We start from the raw sequence: 27,783 nt of genomic DNA on the forward strand, positions 1-27,783 counted from the left end.
TATTTTTTAATAAAAAAAAAAGGTTTACAAACACAGTGACTGTAATAGAGCGCAGCAGTAATCATGCACTTTTAGTCAAGTTACCTTTATTTATATAGCATTTTTTACTATGCAGATTGTTTCAAAGCAGCTTTACAGTGATAACAGGAACATAATTTGGGCTGTACAACAGCTCTAGACAAAAATAGTGTCATTGTCCAGCTTAAGAAGTTCAGTATTGATTCATTTCCGTTGTAAAAATCATTAGTTATTAATTTAGTTCATTTATCTATACAGTCATGTCATCATCCAGCTCAGTTCAGTTCTCATATAATGGTGTCAATGCAGGCAGATCAGTAATATTGTTGAGTGTTAAATATCCCCGACTAAGCGAGCCAGATGCAACAGCGGTAAGGAGCCATCAGGTGACAGAATGGACAAGATAAAAAAAATAAATATTGGAGAAACCAGGCTCAGTCGGGGAGCCAGCCAACAAACGAACAGTGCATTATTTATGATTCAGGCAGCATTACAAGTCAGAAGTCAGACTGGATCAGAACATTCAAAATATTTAATCCAATTCCATCTGGTTGAAGATCGGATTCATCACGCTGGTATGGAAACGGTTTTGTTGGGGATCTGTGCCACTGGCTGTCATGTAGATGAGGCCTTTACATGGGATGGTCTAGTTGACAAAATCTCTGCTGACACTTCAGGGATGTGTTGTGGTCATGTTTAGGTGCAGGTCCTCCTTCTGATCTGGATATGTCCCAGATCCGGCTGACTACGAGAAAACCTTGGGATAAACAAAGAGAATAATATTAGCATAGATGCTATTCTTCTTATGAACAAGTACACAGGGTGTTATAGGAAGTGTTACCGGTTCTGGCTGACCTAATTTATGCAGCCAAACAATCCTTTAAAGCGGATCTATTATGCCCCTTTTACAAGATGTAATAAAAGTCTCTGGTGTCCCCAGAATGTCTCTAAAGTTTCAGCTCAAAATACCCCACGGATCATTTATTACAGCTTGTCAAAAATGAGATGCTGCTCCCGGCCCCCTTTCCAGAAGAGGGCGGAGCTTTAACAGCGCGTGCTTTGGTTGCTCAACAACAACAAAGCTGGAGAATCTCACGCAGCCAAAATGAGGATTGTCAGTAACGGTGTTCAGCCTTACATTGTTCAAACCGGAGTCGGACACTGATGGAGAGACTCAGGAAAAACTTACAACTTTTAGAACGCAACTGGACATTTCTGAATGGTTAGTGGATAAATTTATGTAGTTGCTGTGGAGTTGATTCAACTCATCGACTAGCATGTGCCGTCATGTTAATCTTTTGTGCAAATCCAGCGTTGAATTGACCCTCGTTTGTGAAGCAGTCCGGCGTAAAATGACGGCATGGTAACAACACTCTACTACAACAACTCTTCCTCTTTTTTAAAGCAGCCCAACATGGCCTCCTTTGTCGTGTGTTCTCGGGGGCAGGGTTTATGTAAATTTTAGGGTTTGTGATGTCACCAACCCAGGAAGAAGCTCATTGTACCAGCTGTTTATTGTAGTCCTTAAAAGCGATTTCTGTAAAAGTAAATATCTCCCTTTGCATTGAACTTTGAGTGTCGTAACTTTGCAGATGTTGTTTATGCTCAAACAGCAACATTACACACTAACTAAAGTTAAAAAAGTGAAATCATAATCAACCACCCCTTTAATGCAATACAGTAAATGATAACCGTCCTGGTGGAACTTTCTTTCTAGTTCATAACCTCAAATTGGCAATTAAATACATATTTTTAAATGAAGTTGAAATAACGCTTTTCACTCTTCAATTTCTTTATGTATAAAACATTTTTTTAATGAGGAAGACATTACCGAGTACATTTTTGATGTTAATTAATCATGATAATGAAATACATTTATCCAAAGCACCATACGTCACATTCAAAGTATACATTTTTTTAGTAGCCTAAACTCATCACATGAAAATCAAACTCATGACCTCTGTTACTCTATTGTTTGAGCAACAGAATAAATATATTAAGTCTTTGAGAAGCACTCAAAAAGTAAACAGCAATTAGAATCATAGATTAGATTCATATTTACAAGCATTTTAAGTGGACAGTAGAGAAACGGGCAAAGTAGATGGACCTTCTTCTCAGTATGAGGGGTCCCACTCTAATTTTCCAATCAAAGGACGCACTATGTTTTCTAATAGCCGGAAATGTCTCATAATCTACACCCTTCAGGCTTCCAGCTTCATTAGGAAGGAAATTGACGTGAATCTGGAAATGCAACAGAAAGACATCAAAGCACCCACTCTGCAAAATGAGCAGCAAACTCCTCATTAGATATTCACAAATCTCCTAGGATACGGCCCGCCACACAATAATCACCAAGCAAGATTGTTGCCTGTATTGTAAATGCATGCAACAGCGGCGAGAGCATCAGTCTGCATAAGAGGATCCGAAACCATCTCCAAGCACCAGCAAAGACAATCAGCATTCCTCGAAATAAAATGGCTTGAGGGCTTCATTTGAGGGCGCGTACTGTACTTCAAGTACACGTAAAGATATTTTATGCATATCTCTGTATTACATGCAAGCATTGCCACAGGGTATGGTCTACATGTGGGAGAGGAGACACAAGAGGAGGGCAAGAGAAGGCGACATAGTGCTGCAGTCAGGTTTGTGCCAGTTCATTGCTGTCACAGCCCACACATTCAGCTGATACAATCGTTGAGACACCAAATGCCATGAGAATGTCAGGCTCGCTTTTTAAAGAGACGCTAAGCTCAGGAGCACGCAATCAAAAGCAACATCCAATATTTTACACCACAACAAGAAGAAGGAGAAAGACCGCATGCTTCCAGCACAAGCATATTCATTTGATTATTTTGGTCTAGAGACGAGTAGAGATTAGTCACAGTGAGTTGGGGGTAAAGATGATTAAAAATTGTGTGATAGAACATATGCACAGCCTTTACTTGCCAGGATACAATCTGTGCAAGAGCAAAAGCCAACATTTTCCTTAGCGATAGACTATGGGTGCTTAAACAAACCTTGAGTAGAATTTCATAGCTGGTGAAATATAATACCAAAAGCATTATAGCAGATTTATAATTCAGAAATCAAAAACCACTTCTCCACCTCTTTACTTGATGCAAAAGTGATGCAAAGCAAATGCATCATTTGCAAAAGTAATTAAAGAATTGTTTCGCTTTTTACAAAGGAGGTGAAAGCATCAAGAGATACCAAGCATTGTATTAACTCTTTCTCTGCAGTGACACTGAAATTAATTGTACAGTATATAGTGGCTGATTCATAGATCAAAGATTCTCTAGATAATGTATCACTGAATACCTCATTTAATCTTTGCGATATTTGTCTTTTTTCTCTATTCACACTAGGATTACATGTTGCCACTGGAGACAAAAATGATCTTTGATTTCCATAATTATATCTGTGGGTCCCTTTGATCATGTTCCACCCATTGCTATTGTTCCCATCACTGTGGTGAAATCAAATGCAACAGAATAGGCCAACATCTGCTACTTACACTATTCTACCAGAAAAAAAAAAAAAAAAAAAGAACCATTATTTGGTGTTAGGAAAAGCAAAAACCAACATCATGTCACTATTTCAGAGACTTTTTGTTTGGTATTTAATTCACAAGCAGACTGCTTTTCAGGTTTGTCATGATCTAATTGAAAATTTTTTATTTCTAAATGTGTTTTCATGCTTTACAAAAGCAAATGGAGCTCAATAAATGGTTAGTATACAAATGTAAGATCAGAAGCAAACCAAAGGCATTATAATATCTTTCTGGGAGAATTTTATTTTTTCTGTGGAATTAGGACATTTTTCACCCTCTTCTGCTCTAATGAAGTGTGGGGTTCTGCAAGGATCGATATTGGATCCAGTCTTATTTTCTATTTACATGCTTCCATTGGCTGATATTTGTCAGAAACATAATGTATATTAGCATCTTTATGTTGATGATACTCAGCTTTATCTCCCTATAAAAATGGGGATAATTCAGCCTTACAGTCTCTTTTTTTTTGTTTTAATGATATTAAGGAGTGAATGGCAGCCAATTTTCTCCACCTGAATGAATCTAAGACTGAAGTGATAGTGTTTGGCCCTCCGAATTCTTCCAAACATATAATTAATCAATTAGGCCTTTTTAAAGGATTAGCTCACCCAAAAATAAATTCCTGTCATTAATTACTCACCCTCACGTACTTCCAAACCCATAAGAAATCCAAGAGGTTTTTTTATCCTCAATAGAAAGCAACAAAATTGCCACATTCAAGGTCCAGAAAGTAGTAAAGACATCGTTAAAATAGTCAACGTGACTACAGTGGTTCAACCTTAATGTTATGAAGCGATGAGAATACATTTTGTGCGCAAAACAAAACAAAAATAACGACTTTACTCAACAAATTCGTCTCTCCCCTGTCATTGTTCTACTCTATTTCCATTTGCAGCGCTTCCATGTTTACGTCCGAACGCCGGCACAGTATTGGCCGATGCCTGTTCACGTGAGCAGCACGAGGCATACGTGTGATGCTGACGCAGGAGCCGGCCTGGACGTAAACACGGAAGCAACAAAAATACCGTAAAAGACTGACAGGGGTGAGACGAATTTGTTGAATAAAGTCGTTATTTTTGTTTTTGCACACAAAAAGTATTCTCGTCGCTTTATAACATTAAGGTTGAACCACTGCAGTCACACTGACTATTTTAATGATGTTTTTACTACTTTTCTGGACCTTGAATGTGGTAATTTTGTTGCTTTCTATTGAGGATAAAAAAAACCTCTTGGATTTCATCAAAAATATCATAATTTGTGTTCCGAAGATGAATGAAGGTCTTATTTTTGGGTAAACTAACTGTTTAAATCAAAGGTACATAATCAAGCAAGAAGTCTTATAGTTCTTTTTGATGCTGAGTTAAAATTTGATAAGCATATGAATTCTGTGGTTAGAAGTGGTTTTCTCCAATTAAGGAATATAGCGAAATTGAAACCTTTTTTGTCTTTTAATAATTTGGAAGTTGTTATGCATGCTTTTATTATGTCCAGATTGGACTATTGTAATTCATTGTATTGTGGTGTTTCTCATGCATCACTTTCATGTCTACAGTTGGTTCAAAATTCTACTGCTAGGCTTTTAACCGGGACTAGGAAATATGCAAGTATAACACCTGTACTAGCATCCCTCCATTGGCTTCCAGTCAAATTTAGGATTAAGTATAAGATGTTAATATTTGTTTTTAAGGGCTTAAATGGGCTGGCACTAAGTTATATTAGCAAAATTCTTCAGCAACATACATCCTCTAGGCCTTTAAGGTCTGTACAAACACTGTACAAAATATTCCGTAGTTTTTACAAAATAATTTTGGCAGCTGTGGTTGCCAGAATGATTTTGTAAAAAATACAGAAAAACTGTAAACACATTTACAGAACAAACTGTCAATTTTACAGTATAAAAATGTAATCACATTAATTTTTTACAGTGAAGGTTTCAGTTAACCATTCCCACACTGTAAAAAAAGAATTGTTGGTTTAACTTTAAAAAGTAAGTTATCTGGTTGCCTTAAAATGTCTAGTTCATTGAAATTAAACATCTGAGTTAATACAATGAAGGCGATTGGTTTAATCAACAGAAACTCAAAATATTATGTTATCTGAACCACATTAATTATTGAAGTTGATTTGACAAAAGAAAAATGTTGTGATAACAAATCATGAAAATCATTTTTTAAGAAGGGGCCTTTTCTGTCTTGTTTATGGAACAGTTTACCCATCCATGTTAGATCTTGTGCCACCCTTGATGCATTTAAATCTCATAAAAAGACTCTTCTCTCTTGCATTTGATCGTAATTAATTTTATGTAATTTTTGTAATTGTTTCATAATCTTAGATTGTATGTAAAGCACTTTGGCCAACGTGTGTTGTTTTTAAATGTGCTATATAAATAAATGTGACTGATTGATGTGACTATGAAGCAGAACTGCCAAGGTGAAAAATAAATAAATAAATTAGAGAAAAAAAAGAAAAGAAAAAAAAAAAATCACAAGATCTATTTCAGGCACTAGACAGGCTTTTCTTCACTCCGCTATTTGCTCTCTTCTATTGAGTGGTCCCCAATCAATGTTTGCCTGTTTCATTTTTGTTCTAGACACCATACAAGAGTCTAAGCTTGCTATCAGCTATAAATGCTAATTTTGACTGAGATTTGTTTTCTAAATCACTAGGATTTTGCCGCTCAAGAATATGTAAATGCAGCAAGGGTTTGAAAATTGGCACACTCTAATTGGGCTTAGCCTCAGAAAGGTCACTCAGAGAGCAGACACTCTGGAACCCGAATCCTGAAATGATTAATTACTTGCAGTGACAAAACATTTGAATAGTGGCAGAAGGAGAGAACTGCTGGAAAAGAAGAATCAGAGAAACACACAAGAGCTAATAGAATTGATATGTACATTTGAAGGGTGTGAACCTGAAAATCACTTACATTTGTGTAGTACATTAAGGAAAACTGAACAACATTAATAAGACCAGAAAACCAGTAGCCATATAAATGATGTAATTCATCTTTCTTATTAAAGATGGCAAACGTATTTTCAAAAGATTTAAAGGCTTAGTTCACCCAAAAAATTACATTTCTGTCATTAATTACTCACCCTCATGTTGTTCCAAACCCGTAAGACTTTCATTCATCTTCAGAACACAAATTAAGATATTTTTGATGAAATCTGAGTTTTTTTTTATCCCCCATAGAAAGCAACATAATTATCACATTCAAGGTCCAGAGAAGTAGTTAAGACATCGTTAAAATAGTCAACAAGACTACAGTGGTTCAAACTTAATGTTATGAAGCGACGAGAATACTTTTTGTGCGCAAAAACAAAGCAAAAATAACGACTTTATTCGTCTGACCCCTGTCATACTGCAATGCTATTTTCGTTGCAGCGCTTCCGTGATTACATCCGAACGTGGGCTCAGTATTGGCCGGCTCCTGCGTCAGCATCACACACATGTCGCGTTCGGACGTAAACACGGAAGCTCTGCAACGGAATAAAAGTCGTTATTTTTGTTTCGTTTTTGTGCACAAAAAGTATTCTCGTCGCTTCACAACATTAAGGTTGAACAACTGTAGTCACGTTGACTATTTTATCAATGTCTTTAATACCTTTCTGGATCTCAAAAGGTGCCTCAATGACGTTGCTGCCTATGTGTGGATCAGATACCCTCAGATTTCATTAAAAATATCTTAATTTGTGTTCTGAAGATGAACAAAGGTCTTACAGGTTTGGGACGACATAAGGGTGAGTACTTAATGACAGAAATTTCATTTTTGGGTGAACTAACCCTTTAAGGTTGAACCACTGCAGTCATATTTCAACAACATTTTTACTACTTTTCTGACCTTGAATGTGGTAATTTCATTGCTTTCTATGGGAGATAAAAAACCTCTCGGATTTCATCAAAAATATCTTAATTTGTGTTCTGAAGATGAACGAAAGTCTTATGGATTTAGAACGACATGTGGGTGAGTAATTAATTATATAAATTTCATTTTTGGGTGAACTAACCCTTAAGGTGATGGCTAAATGCATGTCTTATAGACCATTTGGGCGTTTGCAAAGAGCGATGATGTTTTTTGTGGGCGGAGTCTACCGGGCAGCAGAAAATGACAGTTTCTAAATATGGATTTGGCCCAGAAAACTTAAAGTTTAAAGTTTTAGCCCTCAAAATGTTTTATTTTAATATATGTTTCCTCTTGTTTAAAAGGATTGATTTTACTATTTTCTGTTGCATTTTTTTAAATAGAATTAAATAAAATGGTAACAAGTGTAAGAAAACGGGAAAAATGCACAGAATAAGAGAAAAAAAATGTCTTGTGCTTTTGGATGTCAGAATTGGAAAGATCTAAGTCTAAGTTTTTATAGAAAAAAATAGTCAAAGACTCCCCTTGAAGCTAAACGCAGACATGTTGCAAGCCAATAAACAGACAGACTGGACTGATGAAACCTGGGATAATTTGATGTAAACAATAGATTTACATAATATTCACATATGCAGTTCATAGGGGACATAATGTATTAGCCCTACAGTTACAGCATGAAATATTTAACCTATAACATTTTACACAGATAACATTAAGACATTCACAATTCTGACTTTTGTCTCGCAAGTTTATATCACAATTCTGAGGAAAAAAGACAGAATAACAAGTTTGTATCTCGCAATTCTGATTTTTCTTCTCAGAAATGTGAGATATAAACTCAGAATTGTGAGAAAAAAAAAAGAGAATTGTGAGACAAACTCAAAATTACCTTTTTTATTCTTTTATTCCGTGGCTTCTATAGACTGCTACTGCAGAACTGCAATGCTTTAACACAGTGTGATTTCGCTTCTTCTGTAAATGAAAGAGTGAGAGAAAGTGAGAAAGTTGGAGAGAGAGAGAGAGAGAGAGAGAAGGAGAGAACGAGAGAGAGAGAGAGAGAGAGCGATGGGGGTTATATTTAGACAGAGGCAGCGCATCAGGTGCAATGTAAGATTTCTGAAAATGGAAACAGCTCCCAGGGGTGAGAGAGCTGAATCTCGGGCGCTTTCATTATTTATTTTGTATCTAAGGCGTTGCACTGGGAAAAAAAAAAAAAAAAAATTGCAGGAAGAGTGCTGACGTCCCTGTAGTTCCCATGTTAATGAACGTGTCTAATCAACAGAGCTCAGGAACCTTTCTGCTCCCCAGTCAGAAAGCGCATGCCTGAGGAAGCCATGCCTCGAAAGCACACTGTGATAGGCAAACTAGCACACTAGGCTCACATAAAACAATGCCAATTCACAGCATGGCACGTCTCTTTGTAAACCAGATAAGTAGTTCATGTACAAATATACCCCTTATACCAATATGCAGATTTATTGTCATTACCAGTGTCATGCCAAAGGAGACAATTTCTCATTTGCAATGCACAAAGCATGTTAAAAACTGGTAACCGACAACAGTGGGCATTCTATCGCATCTGTTTTCCACACCACCACCCGCCCTTAGTTCTGTTGCTTAACAACACTCATCACATGAGAGCTGCTCTATATGAAATGCATATATTTTTCCTTATTTCCCTATCAAAAAGATGTGACCCCCACGGCAGATATTGAACCCCCAGTTACTGTCCACCTTTCTGCGCTCTGGAAACTTTTGTAAAGATAAATGAAGCGTGGTCATACGGCTGGAGAAGCTCCAAACGACACCATTAGCCAGCAGGATGAACACAAACATGGAGATTGGCAGCGCCCTGCAGTTTCATAACTAGCCTCTGTCTCAGACACGATGGCTGGGTAAATAATAATATTCTCCTAAGTGATCAGAAGTGTCATCATCAGTAGATAAACGTGGGGACAGTGTGTGGGTAAAGTCATTCAAAAACCATTGTTTTGCTCCAGTGGAAAAAAGGGTTCATGCGAGCAGTTTATCAGAAAGTAAATAGCCACAGGCCTTGTGTGATATTAAAAACATGAGGAAAGGAAAGACAAGGGTCATTCGAAGACAAAAGTCTGCCATTTTTATTAGACTTTATAATAAAAGCAATTTAGCGTCACAATATTACTAGGTGTAATAGTTTCATATTTTTAAAAATATTTATTAATATTTTGAGTTCATGCTCTTACCAGCACCACAAATTCTATCGGTCTCAGTCAGAATATGATTCTGTGCTGTCTCATAGCAACCTAAAAATAGAACTGTCCCTATTATGCTATATATGACTGAAATGGCTGGAACAAGTTATGGGTGTTTAATTGCAATGCAAACTATAAGCTGTGGAAATGCTGTCTAGATAGATAGATAGATAGTCACTACTTACATAAGAATGGGCATTTGAACAGGTGCACTATTATCAGCCTAATCAGTGCTATATGCAGCTATTGAAATGCTGAGTATATTACATCAAAGAATTATTTTCTCTTGTTCATGACACAGGCAGTCTGTGTAGTGAACAAGACTGTGTTATGCTTAATTTCAATTTGTGCTGTGACAAAGTTATTTAAATGTTTAAGTTAGTAAGGGCTACATTTTTTGCTATAATTATTACATATCATCATTTGTGCAGTATTATTATAATATGCCAAAACATCAAATCCAGTAATCAGGTGCAATTTATGTGCAATTTACTAAGATTGACACAGTCTAACTGGGTGGACACGTTATGCGATAGTCAGTATGGTTAGATGCTGATATTATTACTGATATTATTCTTTGAATGCTGTATATATAAAAATATTTACATTTCAAATTTAACCATCATCTGTACTGTATTACATACTGATTAGACTCCTAATCTCGATGTACAAAAACTGATTTTTTATTTTATTTTTTTTTTTTATGTTTTTGTTTGTTTGTGCTCATGATGACAACACAGGTTCACACCAGAACCGATTTATTTTTGTAGATTCTGACGTCAAACAGATTCACGTTTAATTCACGAAGTGAAAAGGGGGGAAGTTATTTATAACCTCAACGTCTTAGTGTGATCCTTGGGTGCGCAAATAGGAATGTAGCGATTGGACTGGTCTCTTGCGTTTCAGTAACAAAAGCGGTGGGGCTGGAGCGTCGTTGTGCCTCTGCACGGACTGAACCTAAAATAGGACAGTTCTGTTGAGTCTGAACTAAATAACTACACGAGCTGTGCTGAGAAACTATGCCTCTCCATAGCTTCTAGAATATTGGAGACCATTACCGTGGACTTATTCTACAATGGTAAACCTGTGCGTCAACCAGGTAAGGAAATTTAATAAGTTCATCTATTTGGGTGTCTAACTACCTGAGAAACGCATTAAACATTTAGACTGTTTTTCATATATTTTACCTATTTAATGATTATGATGCAATATGTTTACTAATATTACAATGTTTAACGAAATTAAATTTTAGGGAACTCGTGTTCACATGCACACAAATAAATGTGAGATAATAGAACATGCAGGTGGACAGACCAAAGTTGTGATTTACACAGAGGTGGATGCAACTGGACCTGGAATTATAACTTGTAAAATTATGAGACCATGTTTTATCCTCCAAGCGCGCATCGCAGATGTTTACTATTTTTCACATGCTCTCAGGACCATGGACAGTGCCAAATCGCGAACGCAGTGATTACATGAAAACGTAAATATCTGGATAAAACTCTATATGACACGAAACACATTTCATTTATTCACACTAACCAAAAACGCATTATCAGTCCTTCCATTCCGTCATACAGTTTCCGTGTTCAAAAATCACATGCAATCAGCTAACCCTGATTAAAACCCTTCTTGGGTTTATAATAACTCCATTTAATTTTAAACGATTATCAGGTTATTTCAAGTAAGGCTAACTGATCTGAATATATTGTGTGGGTCGAGAACTGGCTAGAAGACAATTCAGTACGACTATTTATGCCAAAGCAACTGTTTTTAAGGCAGCCTATCAAATAAATCTAAAAAATACATACAAAATATAGAGGAAAACCGCGCAATTCATTTATTTAATAATGTCATTGATTCGATATTTATCCGTATTTTTTATCACTACATCACTATAGCACATTCAGATAAAACATTGATATACATTGAGAGAACACTGATATAATTTAAGGATTCATAAGGAAATACATGTTGAAACACAACACAAACACATTTTAGAATTTTCACGCAAATTCAAAGTTCCATTCGCACCTGATCCACCTGTCAGTTCAGCGTCTCTTTCAATAACTCATTCCTGCGCATTCAGGCTGCCACCTGGTGGCTCTTCAAAACAAACAGGCTAGTGATTTAATGCAGGGTTAAACACATGAACAGCACCTTTCCTTATTTCTAAAAATTGAAGTGTTTGTGACATGCAAATGTCTCTGAGATCTGCTTGATGGCTGTAGCAGCAGTCTGCTCTTGCCTTGCAGGACTGAGGCTGATTTGGGTCCAGTCTGGGTGATGGCTGACGTGCTGGAGCTCAGGACGGATGGGAACTCTCTGCTGAAAGCAGTATGGCTTCGCCGTTTGCGCCTTACAAGACTTCTCCTGGAAGGTGGAGCCTACATCAATGAAAGCAACGATCGTGGAGAGACGCCACTCATGGTGGCCTGCATGTCCAAACACTCTGACCAGCAGAGTGTCAGCAAGGCTAAGCTTGTCAAGTACCTTCTGGACAACAAAGCTGACCCTAATATCCAAGACAAAGCTGGAAGGACAGCCCTCATGCATGCATGCAGCCACAGGGCAGGACATGAGGTGGTCTCACTTCTACTGACCAACGGGGCTGATCCGAGTCTGGAGGACCGTCATGGATCTTCTGCTTTAGTCTATGCTGTCAACGCAGATGATAAAGAAACCTTAAAAGTTCTCCTTGATGCCTGCAAAGCCAAAGGCAAGGAGGTCATCATCATTACCACCGACAAATCGCCGTCTGGAACCAAAACTACCAAGCAGTACCTGAATGTTCCTCCGTCTCCTGAGTTGGATGAGAGGACATCTCTTGCACCATGTGCCTCACCGTCAGAGATAGATCTTCATGCATTGCCATCTCCCAGCAAAGAGGAGGAGAAGGACACTGTATTCAATTTTCAAACAAAGTTTAAGTCAACCTCAAACACAGCAGCCAAACTTCCCAATGGACTTACTTCCCCCAGTAAGAAGCCAGTGAACCCCAAGCGGGCTCGTCTACCCCAGCTGAAGCGACTACAGTCAGAGCCTTGGGGTCTGATTGCCCCGTCTGTGTTGGCAGCAGCAAATGAAGAGAGCAAGAGAGCCAACTCAGATGAAGATGTTGTTGCAGGTGTCAATGGTCTGAGCCTGTCTAAAAGAGGCACTCTGTCCCGGCATAACAGCGTGGACGGAAAGGACATCTTGTTTCCGATATTGGGAGATCAGACCGCAAAAATCTCCCAAACATCATCTTCCAAGGCCTCCTATGAGAGATCGCTAGCACAGCACCAACCCCTGGGACGGCGTAGCACTGTCCCCACAGAACAGGATGGCTGTGGAGGAAACTTGGGGCCAGCTAGCCTCAGAGACACACTGCACCGGAGGCGACTGGGGAATGAACACTACGACTCAGACTCCCAGCTGTACTCAGATTCCAGCATGCTAGACTCTCCTAAGGCACCCCTGGAGAGAAGGAAGCTCAATACATCCCCTCTTGCTATGCTTACAGGCTCACGAGAGTCCTTGGACAGCAATCCCAGTACCTCGTCCCCTAGCACAGCCAGATGCAGAGCACCTGGCCTACTGGAGCGGCGCGGCTCTGGAACACTATTGCTGGACTATATATCCCACACCCGCCCAGGTCACCTGCCCCCACTAAACGTCAACCCCAACCCTCCGATTCCAGATATAGGGGCAAGCAGCAAGCCCTCATCCCCACTTGCAGCAGGTATCAGACCAATAGCTCCCGTAGCACCCAACTCACCAAAGAGAAGCAACCTCAGGACGAAAAAGAAGCTTGTGAGAAGGCACTCTATGCAAGTGGAACAGATGAAGCAGCTTTCAAACTTTGAAGAGCCCAACCATCAATCTTGAAACTCAGTCTATGTAGATGTAGCAACTTTGACATCATTAATATACGTCTGAGATCTTGGGTAATATTGATGCTTAGGCAGGTGGAAAACAGGTGGTACCTGTAATAGAATTTAAAGGTAGTTAGCACTGAATGTAGCCATTTAGGGCAAAGGGATATTGTATCATGAGGTTAATCTACTTGTTAGTTTCAATTAGCAAAAAGACCATTTTTGAAACAGCAACAGAAAACTAATATATTTATCTAATGCCTACCAGAGGAAAAAATCAGATGTCGGAGGTGCATAAATAGCTTATTGTCTATAAAAGGTGAAGATATTTAGAGGATTAGTTCACTTCACAGAATTAAAATGTCCTGATAATTTACTCACCCGCATGTCATCCAAGATGTTTATGTCTTTCTTTCTTCAGTCAAAAAGAAATTAAGGTTTTTGAGGAAAACATTCCAGGATTTTTCTCTCTATAGTGGACTTTACTGGGGTTCAATGGGTTAAAGGTCCAAATTGCAGTTTCAGTGCAGCTTCAAAGGGCTCTACACGATCCCAGATGAGGAATAAGGGTCTTATCTAGCAAAACATTCATTTTCGCTAAACTGGTGATTTAAAAAAAAAAAAATAAATTGCAATGCTCCACGCATTACGTAATCATGTTGGAAAGGTCACGCGTGACATAGGCGGAAGCACCGCGGGAGGGCAAAAAACTCCATCTAATTTTCTCCTCCAACTTCAAAATCGTCTCACATTGTTGTTTTACCTTTTTTTGTAAAGGGTGTTTGACTTAGTCTTTGCACGTTCTTTTGCAATGGATCAGTACTTCCGCGTGACCTTTCCAACATGCTTACGTAATGCGTGGTGTATCACAGAGCAGTGCCAGATGAGCATTTGTGGTTAAAAAATATATACATTTTTATTTTTTTTATAAAATGACTGATTGTTTCACTAGATAAAACTCTTATTCCTCATCTGGGATCGTGTAGATCCCTTTGAAGCTGCAGTGAAGTCCACTATATAGAGAAAAATCCTAGAATGTTTTCCTCAAAAATCTTAATTTCTTTTCGACTGATAAAAAAGAAAGACATAAACATCTTGGATGACATGGGGGTGAGTAAATTATCAGGAAATTTTAATTTTAATTCTGAAGTGAACTAATCCTTTAAAGATGCAACCTAGCGCTTAGTTTAGATTTAATATATGATGTAACATTATAGTGTAAGCTTATACCGTCGCTTCCTACCACCCACAAAACTGTTTTTCAAAATATATGTTGGTGGAAATGGGATTTACATCACAATCACAAAAACACAACAAAGCAGTGTGCAATTTTCCATTCTGCAACAAAGGTAGTGTTTGTCCTCTTAAAGAGGAGGTGAGAGAGTGCGCTATTATTCTCTCGCGTATGAAGATTGAATTTGACAGGCTTGACTACAGCTAGTTCTAAGCGCAGATCTTCTGCTGCAAACAAAAACAGAGACAGAAATATCTGTATATCTTCAAAGTCTAGACATCTCTCCATGAGATTCATTAAAGCAGACAGGAGAGTGAATGCAAAACCAGACTGTCAAAATGGAGCAGAGAGGTCACCAGATCATACCCATTAAAAGAGAGCATTCCATTGGCTCCTGATTAAAAAGCTGTAAGAACCGCAAATCCGGTTGAGAATTGTAGCAAGAGAAAGGAAATGCAAAAGAAATGTTCTCTGATCACTATACATATAAAATGTTAGCTTATTAATGTTGATGTTAATAATGCCTGTGTGCAGATGTATCATTACATGAATACCTGATCTAGATTCTGTAAGAAATACTGACCATCTGTGATCTGTCTCTTGTAATTGATTACATCTTACACCGATTGCAATAATACAGGCAACATTGCAAATGTAATTATGACTTACTCCTTAACGCAAAGATGATTTCTATAGTCATAGCACCCTTAGTTAACCTTGCTAGGTTGGCAGTCTTTATATATATATATAAAGTGTCAGTTCATTCCATGATGAGTTCAAAAGATTGAATGTTTGTAGCTAATTAGTGTATAGTGCCTTTGAGGGAGTGTAAAAGGTGTTCTGCATCACAGATTACTTTCAATAAAATATAATTCAGCAGCAATTTAATTACAATATTAGAACTGCAAGTAAGAAATCACGACAAATATAACAATGACAACAATTGACAAAAATCACTAGGTAATACTTATATCATAATATATTTGGGTAAGGTCTGTAGCAGAACATACCTTGTGATAAACCAATGACTATTGTACAGACAAATGTAAACGTAGGTTTATCCATTTGTCAGCCAATGTTATGTGGTAGAACTAATGTGCCCATGTTACTTTTTGTGCAATTGCAAAGTGCTTCAGATTCATTGCTGCTATAATGTTTAATAGCCACTTATTAGCCTGCATAAGGCTGTGAAATAATATATGTTCTGTAGTACTAGAGTTAGCTGGCTAACTCCTCACTAATTTTCCCTGGGTTAAGACATAAAAGACAAGCAATCAACAAACAGATGCATTCAGGCTTTTGGTCTGTGATTATGAAATACGTGTATGACATAAAAATACGTATGGGTCAATAATAATTATAATTTATAATTCAGAACTGCTGGCCCTCAAGCAATTCAGTAGTAAAAAAAAATAAACATATAAGAGTGAAATTTAAATTATTAATGAATCCCAAATGAGACCATGTGAAAAGGTTTTATCACAATTGTCTTTATATGAAAACTGTGAGGCATACTATTGGTTGCGCACATGTTTACATTGTTTGATGCATAGTATTTTTGTATGTAGTATCTTGTATATTTTGAATAAATGTCTGTATCAATCTTTCTAGTCTTTCTAATCTCAAAGTCTGAAACTTCAAATGACCGTAAAAGCACCTGTTATATTCAGAAGTAGGTTTGATGAGGACAGACCCATCGTTGCAGCATTCAGATCCCCATAGCCTCCTCATAGTCTGTGTCATTCTTCCACTGGTTTAGATTAGTAGTCACTGTGGTCATCAAAAAGTAGAAATAAGTGGGTTAAATTGATTGTAAATCTCAAAGGAGTAACAACAATAGGAGTGACCTATAGTAGACCAGTTTCTTTTTCCAGATCTAATCCACAGTAGAGTGTAAAGTCGTCAGGACTCTCAATAAAGTACATTAAGGGATTATAGAGGATCCTCTTCCAAAGGTATAGATTAGGCTAGACGTTTTTGTTCAATAGTGAACAGATGATACCAGGATGTATAGGTTAAAGCCAGAATAAGTGTAATGTTGAAAAATAAAAGCTGTTGTCTTCCTCTCAGCTTGAACCAGCATGGTCAAGACATGTCACTCACTCACACACTCATTTAATTTTTGCTTGTTTTTCATATAATTTTCTATCAACTCCATTTACTCTGACTGTTGTGTGTGAAAGTCCCTGGATATCCTGTGGTATTAGGTTTACCATTTACCATTAATGATACTTGTTGACTAAGCTGCCTCCTTGGTTGTTCATAGTATTCTCCAAATGCAACAATTGCATAAATAGGTCATTGTAGAATAGCGGAATAACTGTTATATATCTATATATCTGCTGTGTTATAAACCAAGATAAAGGGATGTTTGTTATGGATGATAAATGACTTCACTCAATACAAACTATTGGTTACAGACAGATCGCAATGCTGGAAGTATAAACATTTTGTATAACAACATACTACAAGTGAACTAAAAATAATGGAAATTCTAGTATGTTACAGGAAAACTGTATCAGCCTTCACTAAAGTGTAATAATGATTTATTACTGACCTCTGGTGGACATACAGTATAAGCATCTCTCCTCTCTAGATGAGTGGAAAACAAATAGGATGCATAAAATGGAATATGATTATATTATGATCTAAATGAGACACACATTTGGCATTCATTCTTTCTATAATAACTTGTAACTCACCACTTTGAAACAAGGAATATTAGTCAGAATATTACTTTTTGCTAAACTAAGTTTTATATACTGTCTATTTTAACTAACTAAAAATATTTTAAATTACTCTGAACTAAAGCTTCCAGTAATGCGAGGTGAAAATCTAATTTAATTATTATATTATATTAATTATTTACTAACATTATAGACTTTACCTCCACCAGGTGGCACTATGAAAAAATGCTTTAAAGGGTTGGTTCACCCAAAAATGAAATTTCTATCATTAATTACTCACCCTCATGTCATTCCAAACCCGTAAGACCAACAATGTATCTCACATATGCCTCGTGCTGCTCACATGAACAGGCATCGGCCAGTACTCAGTCGCCGTTTGGACGTAGAACCTGGAAGTGCTGCAACGAAAATAGCATAGCTGAATGGCAGGGGAGAGATGCATTTGTTGAATAAAGTTGTTTTTTTTGTTTTGTTTTTGCGCACAAAAGGTATTCTCGTCGCTTCATAACATTAAGGTTGAACCATTGTAGTCACGTTGACTATTTTAACGATGTTTTACTACTTTTCTAGACATTGAATGTGGTAATTACATTGCTTTCAATGGAGGATAAAAAACCTCTCAGATTTAATCAAAATATCTTAATTTGTGTTCCGAAGTTGAACGAAGGTCTTACGGGTGTGGAAAGACATGAGGGTGAGTAATAAAAGACAGAAATTTCATTTTTGGGTGAACTAACCCTTTAATAATAATGATAATAATAAAAATAATAGTTATTATTATTATTTACAGGCAACAATAAGGCAATAAGGCTGTATAAGGCTTGATTTCACTGTAAATTTAAGTGGAAAAGGATAAAAAAAATGTATGTACATCTAAAATGATCAATACAAAAAAATGTTTTTATTATTATTACTATACAAATATATTTTGTTAATTTTTTTGTTATTTTTGCCCTAAACTGTCATTATAACCACATGACAGAATGTTCTCATCAGTACCACACTGCTCTGTTGTACATATTAATTATAAGTACGCAGCAGTAATTCAGTTGTGGTGAACCAGATCCAGCTGTGAAAATAATTGGAATTTTTTTTTGTCTTTGACCTATGCAGAGTTGACTACTGTAAGCAGACAAACACTGTAGAGTAAACAGTTCACTGTGAACTACATGTTTCAGACCTCTGAATGATAACAGAGGTCATATTGACATGTAGGTCAGTGGAGCAATATTTGCAAGTTGAATTTCAGAAAGACAGCGTGGACTTACATGACAACAATACAGACGTAAACATGAAAGGTTACTGACATTACTCAATCTGTTTCCTTGTCAAAATCATGTAAAGCCTTTGAGGAATTTAAATTTGAACTGGCCTAGATTGCCAAAGCTGGGACGATTGAAATTGTAGGTGAGAAAATTCCTTACATGCATAAATTAACTCCATAATTTCTATTTAATTATATGGTACATTAACAAAACCTAAAGTTCCCTATAACACAATTTTATGTTGTGAATTGTGTGAGACAGAACATAAAATGTGTATTTTGTCAACAACTCCTTAGGCTTCACAGACAGACGCTGGCTTTTTGGCACCTTGAAGTGACCTGCAGAATCTCTACGACGCATGTGCACTACGCACCTCCCATTCTTTCACCCAGTATGGTAACACAACCCAGCTAAAATTAGCGGAGCTGCTCGGCAACCAGAAAACGGAATGTGAAGAGGTTATCTGCCTGCTCTGTGTCGTTAAGACAGTCTGTTACTTATGACAAATAACACAAATAAAACCACCACCAATTTGTTTGGGTATTCACTGAAAATGTTATATTAAAAATTATATTTATAAAAAAGATGAATGCAAATGAGGACATTCCACAAGAGAACACAATCGGAAATAACTCCGGATGCCTGTGAAGGGTTAACTCAAAACGAAAGGGAACGTGCAAACTGTGCGTTATCAAAAGTCACCAGATGGAACATCGATGTGCTGCTTATTCAAATACGATTGGCCATTCACCACTCCGATGGGTTTAAGTCCTGACCTCATATAATTGTGACGTCGGCCCTGACACGGAGGCGGAGAAGAAGCTACGTTTATTGCCGTTTGCTCCGATTCATTCGACCCTTCCTTCGACCGGAGTGAAGTCGGGCAGCAACCTCTAGTGTTTTCAGCTAGAAAAAAAAATATGGCAGGTTACTTGAAGGTCCTCAGCTCTCTCACTAGGTCCGCCGCCACTCTATCAAAAAACCCCGCCGTTCTTGCTCCAGCTTCTTGCCAGAGTTTGCAACAGAGGAACTGTGAGTTTTCCACTTTCAGAATTGTCTGTATATGTGTCAGTAAAGCCGCATTAACCGGCGCTTTAACACCGGTTAATGCTTATCTGAGACGATGGGCTTTTAAATTTTAAATATCCTTACATTCCTGCCACATAACGTTGCCACATAACGTTACCTCATACTTATGTCGAAAGACGCCGGCCGGTTTCGGACTCTTGTATTTCTTTCAGTCCGCCAGCTTGCAAATTTCAATCTCTTCGCGGCTTCAGTACTCCACAGAAGAACGTTATTTCGCGGTGACGTTGTACGTGCAGCAGGAATCGCGCGGCCGCATAGGCAAAAGTCGCGCGCCGTGCTCGCGCTCCTTTGTTCGCTTGTTGGATGCCTTTTAAAGAAAATGAACATAATACGATAGTTTAGTTTCATTTAATCAGTTGTGCCTAAGAGACCGTTTCTAAAAGGCTAATCCGGTTTTAATCATATCATTGAGTGTTTTAACAATTTGACGGCGTCGTAAGAGAGTCGTTTGGCTGTGGGCTTTTTTTTTAATCTCTCAAATGGTTTACGCAGGCAGCGGGATGACTTATGAAACCATTCGCGCCTAAAATACTGCTGTAGACGATGTAAACATTTAATCGAACTGCTTTGTGATGCTAGATAATTCGGTAACCGGTTATATGAGTCTTCATATAGGGTTTTGCTTGTGCTGCAGTGTGAATCATTTCAAGGTCAGTCGGCCTGGTTAGTAACTTACGTCGTATTTTACTAATGACTGAGTGCTGACCATGAAGTGAAGGTGTAAATGACCGACATGCACATTATCTACGTCAATTTTTTGACTATTACACTGTATAACATTATTTTCACCCTAGTTTTATTTGATATGGAGGCCGCATCGAATTAAATGTCTTCTTTGATGTAGCAACTGAACTATCGTTTGGACTTACTGTACTGATAGATTGCTGGTTATCTGGTGAAACATGCGTCTCAGGTTGTTACTTTAAAACGTGGGACAGCTGAAGGGCATAACTTCACGCACAACTGTGAATGAAGTGTTACTAGTAGCTGTCCCTCTGTGTTAGTTAATCAGTTGTCATGGAGGATTGTCCAAATGTTAGGGGTTTACTTGGCGTACACCAGCCCTCATGTCCTCCAGGTCACCTTTACACTTTACCCTGAATAGGTTAGTCCTAATTAACAGCAGTACTCATGCATGGCATCCGAATGAATACATTTAATAATGACATAACCAACCTTTTGCACTTGAGGTGTGCCACATTAAACCATTTGCATTGCCAAGTTTAATAGGAGATGTGATGCTTTGGCACTGAACGGTTTTGTTGGTATGTCTTCTTCCCTAAGGCGGTTTGGGATTATTATGGGTCTTTCAGTGAGCTTCTAATATAGGTGAAGTGTCGGCCACAGTTTAGCATTCATGTATCAAGAAATCGTCTTGCATATCAGATTGACTTAAGTTCAGGCACAATGCCAAGCACAATTGCATGTTCTCTCTCATTAAAGTCACAAGGTTGGATATGACTTTTGCCAGGAGGTTTTATGAGTTGTAATGAGAGCTGAGAAGCCCGCAATACTCATTTATAAATCTCTTTCTAAACTTTAAATATAAATTTAGGCTATAAATATAATTTCCTGAAAAAAAATAAATATATATATATATTTCCTTTTTTATAATTATATTCTTTGGATTAAAAAATTTTTACTTTTAAGTATTGCGTTGTCTTCCACTATTTAGAGATGCATCTGAGCTGCTGTTGTCAACCCAGCTGGTTAGTAATTTGACTAATTTATTTTTAGTTTCTCCATGGTGCAGCATCTTCATGAAATTGCTCATTTCAGACACTTTTTCTCTGTGTCACTCTTGAGCTACTTTTTAAGGTTGTCCGTAGGGAAGAGTGTAAGAACATTTGCTCAAATGGTTTGCGAGGACTCCATGTGAACATGCTCACCTCATGGATTTTTTAACTACTGACCTTCTAGTGTGGAGCACAAGTGTACAGTGTTTGCACATGTCCTTGACAACTGAAAATCAAAGGGTCATGTGAGAATGATTGCTTGCCATATGATAGCCTGACCACATGCTTTGTGTAGAGGCTTAGATACACGTGGGTTGACATGGCCTTTTCCTTTCGTAGTTGTAAGGTTTAAAGGAATAGTTCGTACAAATTCTGTCATTTTATTCTCATTGTAAATTTGGAATGATTTGAGAGTTTGTAAATGACAATTAAAATTTTGGGGTAAACTTTTTATTTAATGTTGCATTGACACAGTTGACATGGAAATGCATTATACCTTGCAATTTTTTTTTTAAGGTTGTTTATATAAATATGGTAATAAATATAGCAATGTAAATGATAAGATTCAAAAAGTTGTGCCAAAATGTTACTGAATGGCAAATAAGTCACTTTGGATTGCACTCAAGTAATTGATGAAAGTTTGATCAATTCCATTCAGAGTTGATGGCAGGGACAGAAATGAAATACTATGGCTCTTGGAACCATGGTGTAGAATATGTAACCAAATTATAATTTTTTTAAATTCTTTTATTTATCAAGGATGCGCTAAATTGATCAGAAGTGACAGTAAAGACATTTATAATGTTACAAAAGATTTCTATTTCAAATAAATGCTGTTCTTTTGAACTTTATATCAAAGATTCCTGACAAGTATTAAAAAATATCAATCAGCACAACTATTTTTAACATTGATAATAATAATAAAAAAGTTTCTTGAGCACCACATCAGTACAGTAGGTATGCACGATATATCGGCCACCATATCGGTATCGTCCGATATGTTAATTTTTAATGTTATCGTTATCGGCCCAATAAGAAAATTTGCCTGATTTATCAAAGCTGATAATGGATTATTTCCTTCAGCTGAGACACTTCAGATGCGCACTGTTCACCATGATGGTTTTGAATTGCTTGAAATATGAAGTCACTTCAAAAACGAATATACAGTTAATTGCAACATGTCTTTCATATAGGCTACATAAAATTATAATGAGGACATTATAATTGTTTGCTTGGGACATGGCTTTTAATGGTGAAACTTTTTGTTTTTGTAATCAGGCTCTTAAATTATATACAAATTTGTATTTAGATTTATCGGCCAATATATCGGTTATCGGCTTTCAAATATAAAGAATTATCACATTGGACAAAGTTTTCATATCTCTGCATCCCTACAGTATAGAAAAATCTCTGAAGGATTATGTGTCACCTGAAGACTGGAAATGTATTCTTGGTCACATAAATGCATCATAAGTGAGCATAAGAGACTTTCAAAAACATCTTACTAACCCCAAACTTTTGAACAAACGCTTCCACAAATTAACTTAAAGGTGCACTATGTAACTTTTGGCCCTCTAGCTGTTAAAAACCAAAAACGGCCTGCTGAAGAACATTGGGTCTCATTCACTAATAATTGCGTGGATTATTTCGGATTTGTGCGCACAGGAGAATTCACAACACATGCATATGCACATGAATTTGTTCTTAACCTCGTTCTTATTTTAGTGAATTTGGAGTATTCTAAATGAGCGGCCGTGTGCACGAGGTTAATCATTTGCATAAAACGCGCCCAAACAATGTCCATATAAGGGCTTTCCTCGCACGCTTTCCTAACAGGCTTATGTCACTCTCGTCAGACGTGCCGCTGTTTAAAGACGTGCTCTCACCTGGTCCTAGAGCAATGCCAAGCGTGCCATTCTCACAATAAACACCTTTCATACAGACCCAGATTACAGACCTCTCATGAGCTAGCTGTACACATATATCTGCGTTATTCAGAGCAACTTTGAAGCTGAACATAATCACTGTAGGCTATATAATAATGTTTTTAAGATTAAATTGTATTGTTTAATAATTTTATATATGGATTATATAATACAATTAATTTAACTTACTTTAATATAATTATAGTCTTGCTAGGATGAAATTTCATATTTATATAACATGATTATAAGGCCGTACAGAGTAGGCTAAGTGCGTTCTTTTTGCGTAGGAGTGCTTTCAGTTGTTCCTATATTTTCACACATTAAGAATGATTTTAGTACGAAATTTTTGATGTCTTAAAATCATTCCTACGCACATTTCGCGCACAAATTTTTGCGTATGCGTAGTGAATGAGACCCAATGTTTTGGTTGTGCTTCATGACTGCGGATGAATATGGTTCTTTCTCACAAATAAGATTATCCTACTGCTCATAAATCATTCACTACTAGGCTTAAGAGATGTAACCAGTTTAGATGGAAAGGATCTCAAGCAGACTAGCTGAAAACGTTCCTGTATCTTTAATAGAAACTCTTTCTTAACCTAAATTAAATAGACATTGTAATTCCAGCACAACAACCATAATAAAAATGACTTCACAATAGATAATGCTTAACAATTAATTCTGTTAGAGAGCTACATATGGCAATTTATCTGTTCAATAAAATACCTTACTCACATGTTGAGTAATAAAAATACCATATCTGCTTCACTTTTACAACATTTCAAATCCCTCAGTTCTCACCTTTTCTGAAAAGCACCTTCTCACCTTCTTATTTTATTACGAGCTTTGTCACATTCTTTTAAAAAGGGTGGTTCCCTGGAAGTTCGAGATTTAATGTACTACATGCCAACCTTTCTCGCTCGCTATGACAACTAACCTGTGCCACTCCCACGCCATAGGCCATACACGCCACATGCCGCACACACGCCACACACACGCCATAGGCCATACACGCCACACGCCATAGGCCATACACGCCACACGCCATAGGCCATACACGCCACACGCCATAGGCCATACACGCCACACGCCATAGGCCATACACGCCATAGGCCATACACGCCACAGGCCATACACGCCACAGGCCATACACGCGCCATAAACACGCCACGCGGCACACACACGCGGCACATTACTCAACATGTTCTCCATTTACAGATATGATGCGACTCGCACAGGCGAGTGATGTATGCACGCAATTTCCTGCAAAAAACATGTCTAAGGTCTAAAATATAAACATTTATAATAGGCTTAATATAGTGAATCAGGGAAAGGGAAAGACAAAAACACATTTGGATGAATGATTGATGTATTGACTTATTTAAATTGTTAATTTTGAGCCAAAAAAGTTACATAGTGTACCTTTAATTTAGGTTAAACGAGTTTAGAAGGAAATAGTTGTGTAGAACCCACTATTATGTTTAAAAGGTTCTTAAAATAGGTGACGGCATCAACTGGATTCTAGTGCAGTAAATGCCAGAATATCGTCTATTGTGCAGTAGTGTAGGAGTAAAGTGGCTGTGTGCCTTATGCTCACTGCATGTGAAGCATGTTGTTTGATTGCGTACAGTTTGCAGTAAGAATAACTCATTGAAGTAAAAAACTAAATTGTTTTTGAAGGTCATTGGATTCTAGATCACAAGTCCTTGTTTGACATTGTGATATTTTTGCAGATTCTATTTCTCAGTGGATGGAAACGTGAGTGTTTCCACAGTCCATCATGGCACATTAGCTCATATCTTAGCTCAGCATAAATATATAATTCATGGGAGGATTCATGCCCTGTGCAGATGGCTGCAGTGTTGATAGAAACAGGGTATTGAAGCATGCTTACATAACCCTGCCCATATACTCCTCCTCCCCCTTTAGCATGCTGTCCCCAGCGCTCATGACTAGTGAGAGGATTCTTTACCCCAGGATTCCCTGTTTATGTAATTTCTGATTATGAACCCAGTCAGGTTTCAAGCGAAAGGCCTTACCCATAATGCAGTTTTGGTTGACACAGCTGTGCTGAGCGGTAACTCTATCTGAAAGATGTTTTTTTTTTTTCTGAAATGAAAGACAACAGAAATTAAATGGTCTGACCAAAGTAATAATCCCCATTCATTCTGCAATTAAAATATTCACAGGGTCTGAACCTTGACTTGATGGACCTGACCTGACCTGTGGCTACTGAAATGCATTGAAGATGCAGTTTATAGTGATACACCAGTGGATTGTAGTAAATATGTTACTCACAGTGATTATAAAGGTCATTATGGCCAAGCTTTATTGACAGCATTTTATTTTTTATGAACTCTCTTACTGATATTGACCGCTTTGCCGACTCTTTAGATGGAGTGGTTTTGTAGCAGGAGTAGGAACTTGGCAAGTGGAACAGAGTCACTTGATTCTCTCCATGGCTTCCCCTCCTTTCTCTATTTTGTCCCCACTGAGAGAGGTGGAGAGTGAGATGACCTCTACTTGATCTCTTTAGGGAAGCAGTGGCATGAAAAGGTGTTTGAAACACTCAAGGAAGACTCTTAAGTTCATGAAATTGCTGCAAGTTGGTCCTTGTAGCAGCAAGTGGGAGTGGTGGTACGAGTAATACTATATTGCAACATTTCATTGTCATTATACAGTAAATTTGTTTAATAATTCCCTTGCCTCGAAGTTTTGAAACACACTGGGCAAAGTGGAGTTGAACTATATCAGCAAAAATCCTTATCAAATTGTGACGATTGTGGCCAATGCAGACTATAATAAAACATCTTATTAAATAATAATAAAAACGAATTCAGAACAAAGTTCTAGAACCATTTAAAGCATCTCTAAACTGTGTTCTAATTGGTCTGTTGTCTATTAAACTTAATTGGCAATCAGCCAGTAAAACAATAAAGGTGTATTGACCCAGTAATCTTTAAAAATGAAACCTGGGCCAGTTTAATCCAGTAATCAGCTGCCAAAGGGGCACGCCTGGCTGTCACTTATATTGCCATTATTGTGTAATCAAGATGAAAATCATCAATGAAGAATAGCAATAATAATTAAAAGGTACCTCAATGGATTTATGCTAAGAAATGAGGGTTTGTGCTGATATTATTCAATATCACGTCATTTTCAAACCCTTAGAGGGCATTGTATATGTGAAATAACCATGCCTTTTTTTTTTTTTTTTTTTTTTTGTAACACTTGAGATGGTGTATACAGTTGTACTGTCAAACCCTAGTAGGAAGTATAATGAAACCAAAGTGCAAACTGTGTAACATATCTAAATATAAAACCCATGTTACAGTCAACAGTAGGCTTTTTTTTTTTTTTTTTGCTTTTTTTCTTGTTTACACTGCCATTCAAAAGTTTGGAGTTATATAAAATATTTTTTAAGCTTTTGAAAGAAGTCTCTTATTCTCACCAAGGCTGCATTTGTTTGATCAAAAATACAGTAAAGCAGTAATCTTTTGAAATTATACAATTTACAATTACTGTTCTATATTAAACTGTAAATTATTCCTGTGAAGGCAGAGCTGAATTTTATAGCAGCAATTATTTCAGTCTTTGTGATCCTTCAGAAATCATTCTAATATGCTGATTTGGTGCTCAAGAAACATTTCTTATCAATGTTGAAAACAGTTGTGCTGCTTATTATTTTTTTGTGGAAACGGTGATATATTTTTTTCAGGATTCTTGCATAGAAATGAATGGAAAGCTCAAAAGGACTGCGTTTATTTAAAATGGAAAATGTTTGTCAATGTAAAAGTCTTTACTGTCACTTTTGGTCAATTTAATGCAACCTTGATGAATAAAATAAAAAATCTTACTGACATAAAACTTCTGAACTATAGTTTATGATGTGGTCAGATCTGAAGAATAACCTCAAATTACAAAATTGGTTTAGATTAGGGAGCAGCTATGTGCGTTGTAGTCTCATTTGTGCTGTAATTTCACCATTTTATATATGTCTTTGATCATGTACAGGGACAATGTTAAAATGATGATGATGCATGCAATGCAGTTCCTTGTTTTTACATGTAAGACAAAGTGTATATAGACCCAGATAGCCCAGCATTTGCACGCTCTGTGCAGATAGATGGCTGCAGTGACAGAGCAGGTGTTGATGATGCATTATGTATGGGTGTAATTTATATACAAGCCTTTCCCCTCTAGAATACTCCTATTTAGCAGTATAAAAACTGATCCATTGTCAACATGAAAAGACATTTTAGTGGCAATGATGAGGTTCATAACTTAGACTCATAGAAAGATTGTTTTGGTTTTATTTGACAG

At 37.2% G+C, this 27,783-nt stretch overlaps 2 protein-coding genes and 1 long non-coding RNA gene across 5 annotated transcripts in view; 2 read left to right on the forward strand and 1 right to left on the reverse strand.

Moving 5' to 3' along the window:
- LOC127499567 (uncharacterized) lies at positions 1-27,777 on the reverse strand. 3 transcript variants are annotated; one of them, XR_007926143.1, is made up of 5 exons: positions 19,897-27,777; positions 17,726-17,843; positions 16,416-16,528; positions 8,320-8,402; positions 1-775 (listed from the first exon to the last, which is right to left on the reverse strand). It is a non-coding gene; the product is annotated as an uncharacterized LOC127499567 (long non-coding RNA). The 3 variants fall into 3 exon arrangements; XR_007926144.1 differs by lacking the exon at positions 8,320-8,402; XR_007926145.1 differs by lacking the exons at positions 1-775; positions 8,320-8,402 and adding an exon at positions 13,491-13,635.
- ankrd34c (ankyrin repeat domain 34C) lies at positions 9,516-16,360 on the forward strand. Its single transcript, XM_051869965.1, has 2 exons — positions 9,516-10,763; positions 11,923-16,360. The coding sequence occupies exon 2, from the start codon at positions 11,954-11,956 to the stop codon at positions 13,535-13,537; it is 1,584 nt and encodes a 527-aa protein (XP_051725925.1). The 5' UTR covers positions 9,516-10,763; positions 11,923-11,953; the 3' UTR covers positions 13,538-16,360.
- The window catches only part of idh2 (isocitrate dehydrogenase (NADP(+)) 2), a 15,070-nt gene continuing 6,775 nt past the window's right edge, over positions 19,489-27,783 (forward strand). Inside the window, exon 1 of the mRNA XM_051869966.1 lies at positions 19,489-19,742. Coding sequence (XP_051725926.1) covers positions 19,631-19,742 — 112 coding nt within the window. The 5' untranslated portion in view covers positions 19,489-19,630. The remainder of the gene's footprint in view (positions 19,743-27,783) is intronic.

The sequence above is a fragment of the Ctenopharyngodon idella genome, chromosome 18 (genome assembly GCF_019924925.1).
Source record: "Ctenopharyngodon idella isolate HZGC_01 chromosome 18, HZGC01, whole genome shotgun sequence".
In the NCBI taxonomy this organism is placed as follows: domain Eukaryota; kingdom Metazoa; phylum Chordata; class Actinopteri; order Cypriniformes; family Xenocyprididae; genus Ctenopharyngodon; species Ctenopharyngodon idella.

What these genes read in the sequence shown, in the direction of transcription:
- ankrd34c (XM_051869965.1), top strand. Translation starts at nt 11,954, where the DNA reads ATGGCTGACGTGCTGGAGCTCAGGACGGATGGGAACTCTCTGCTGAAA.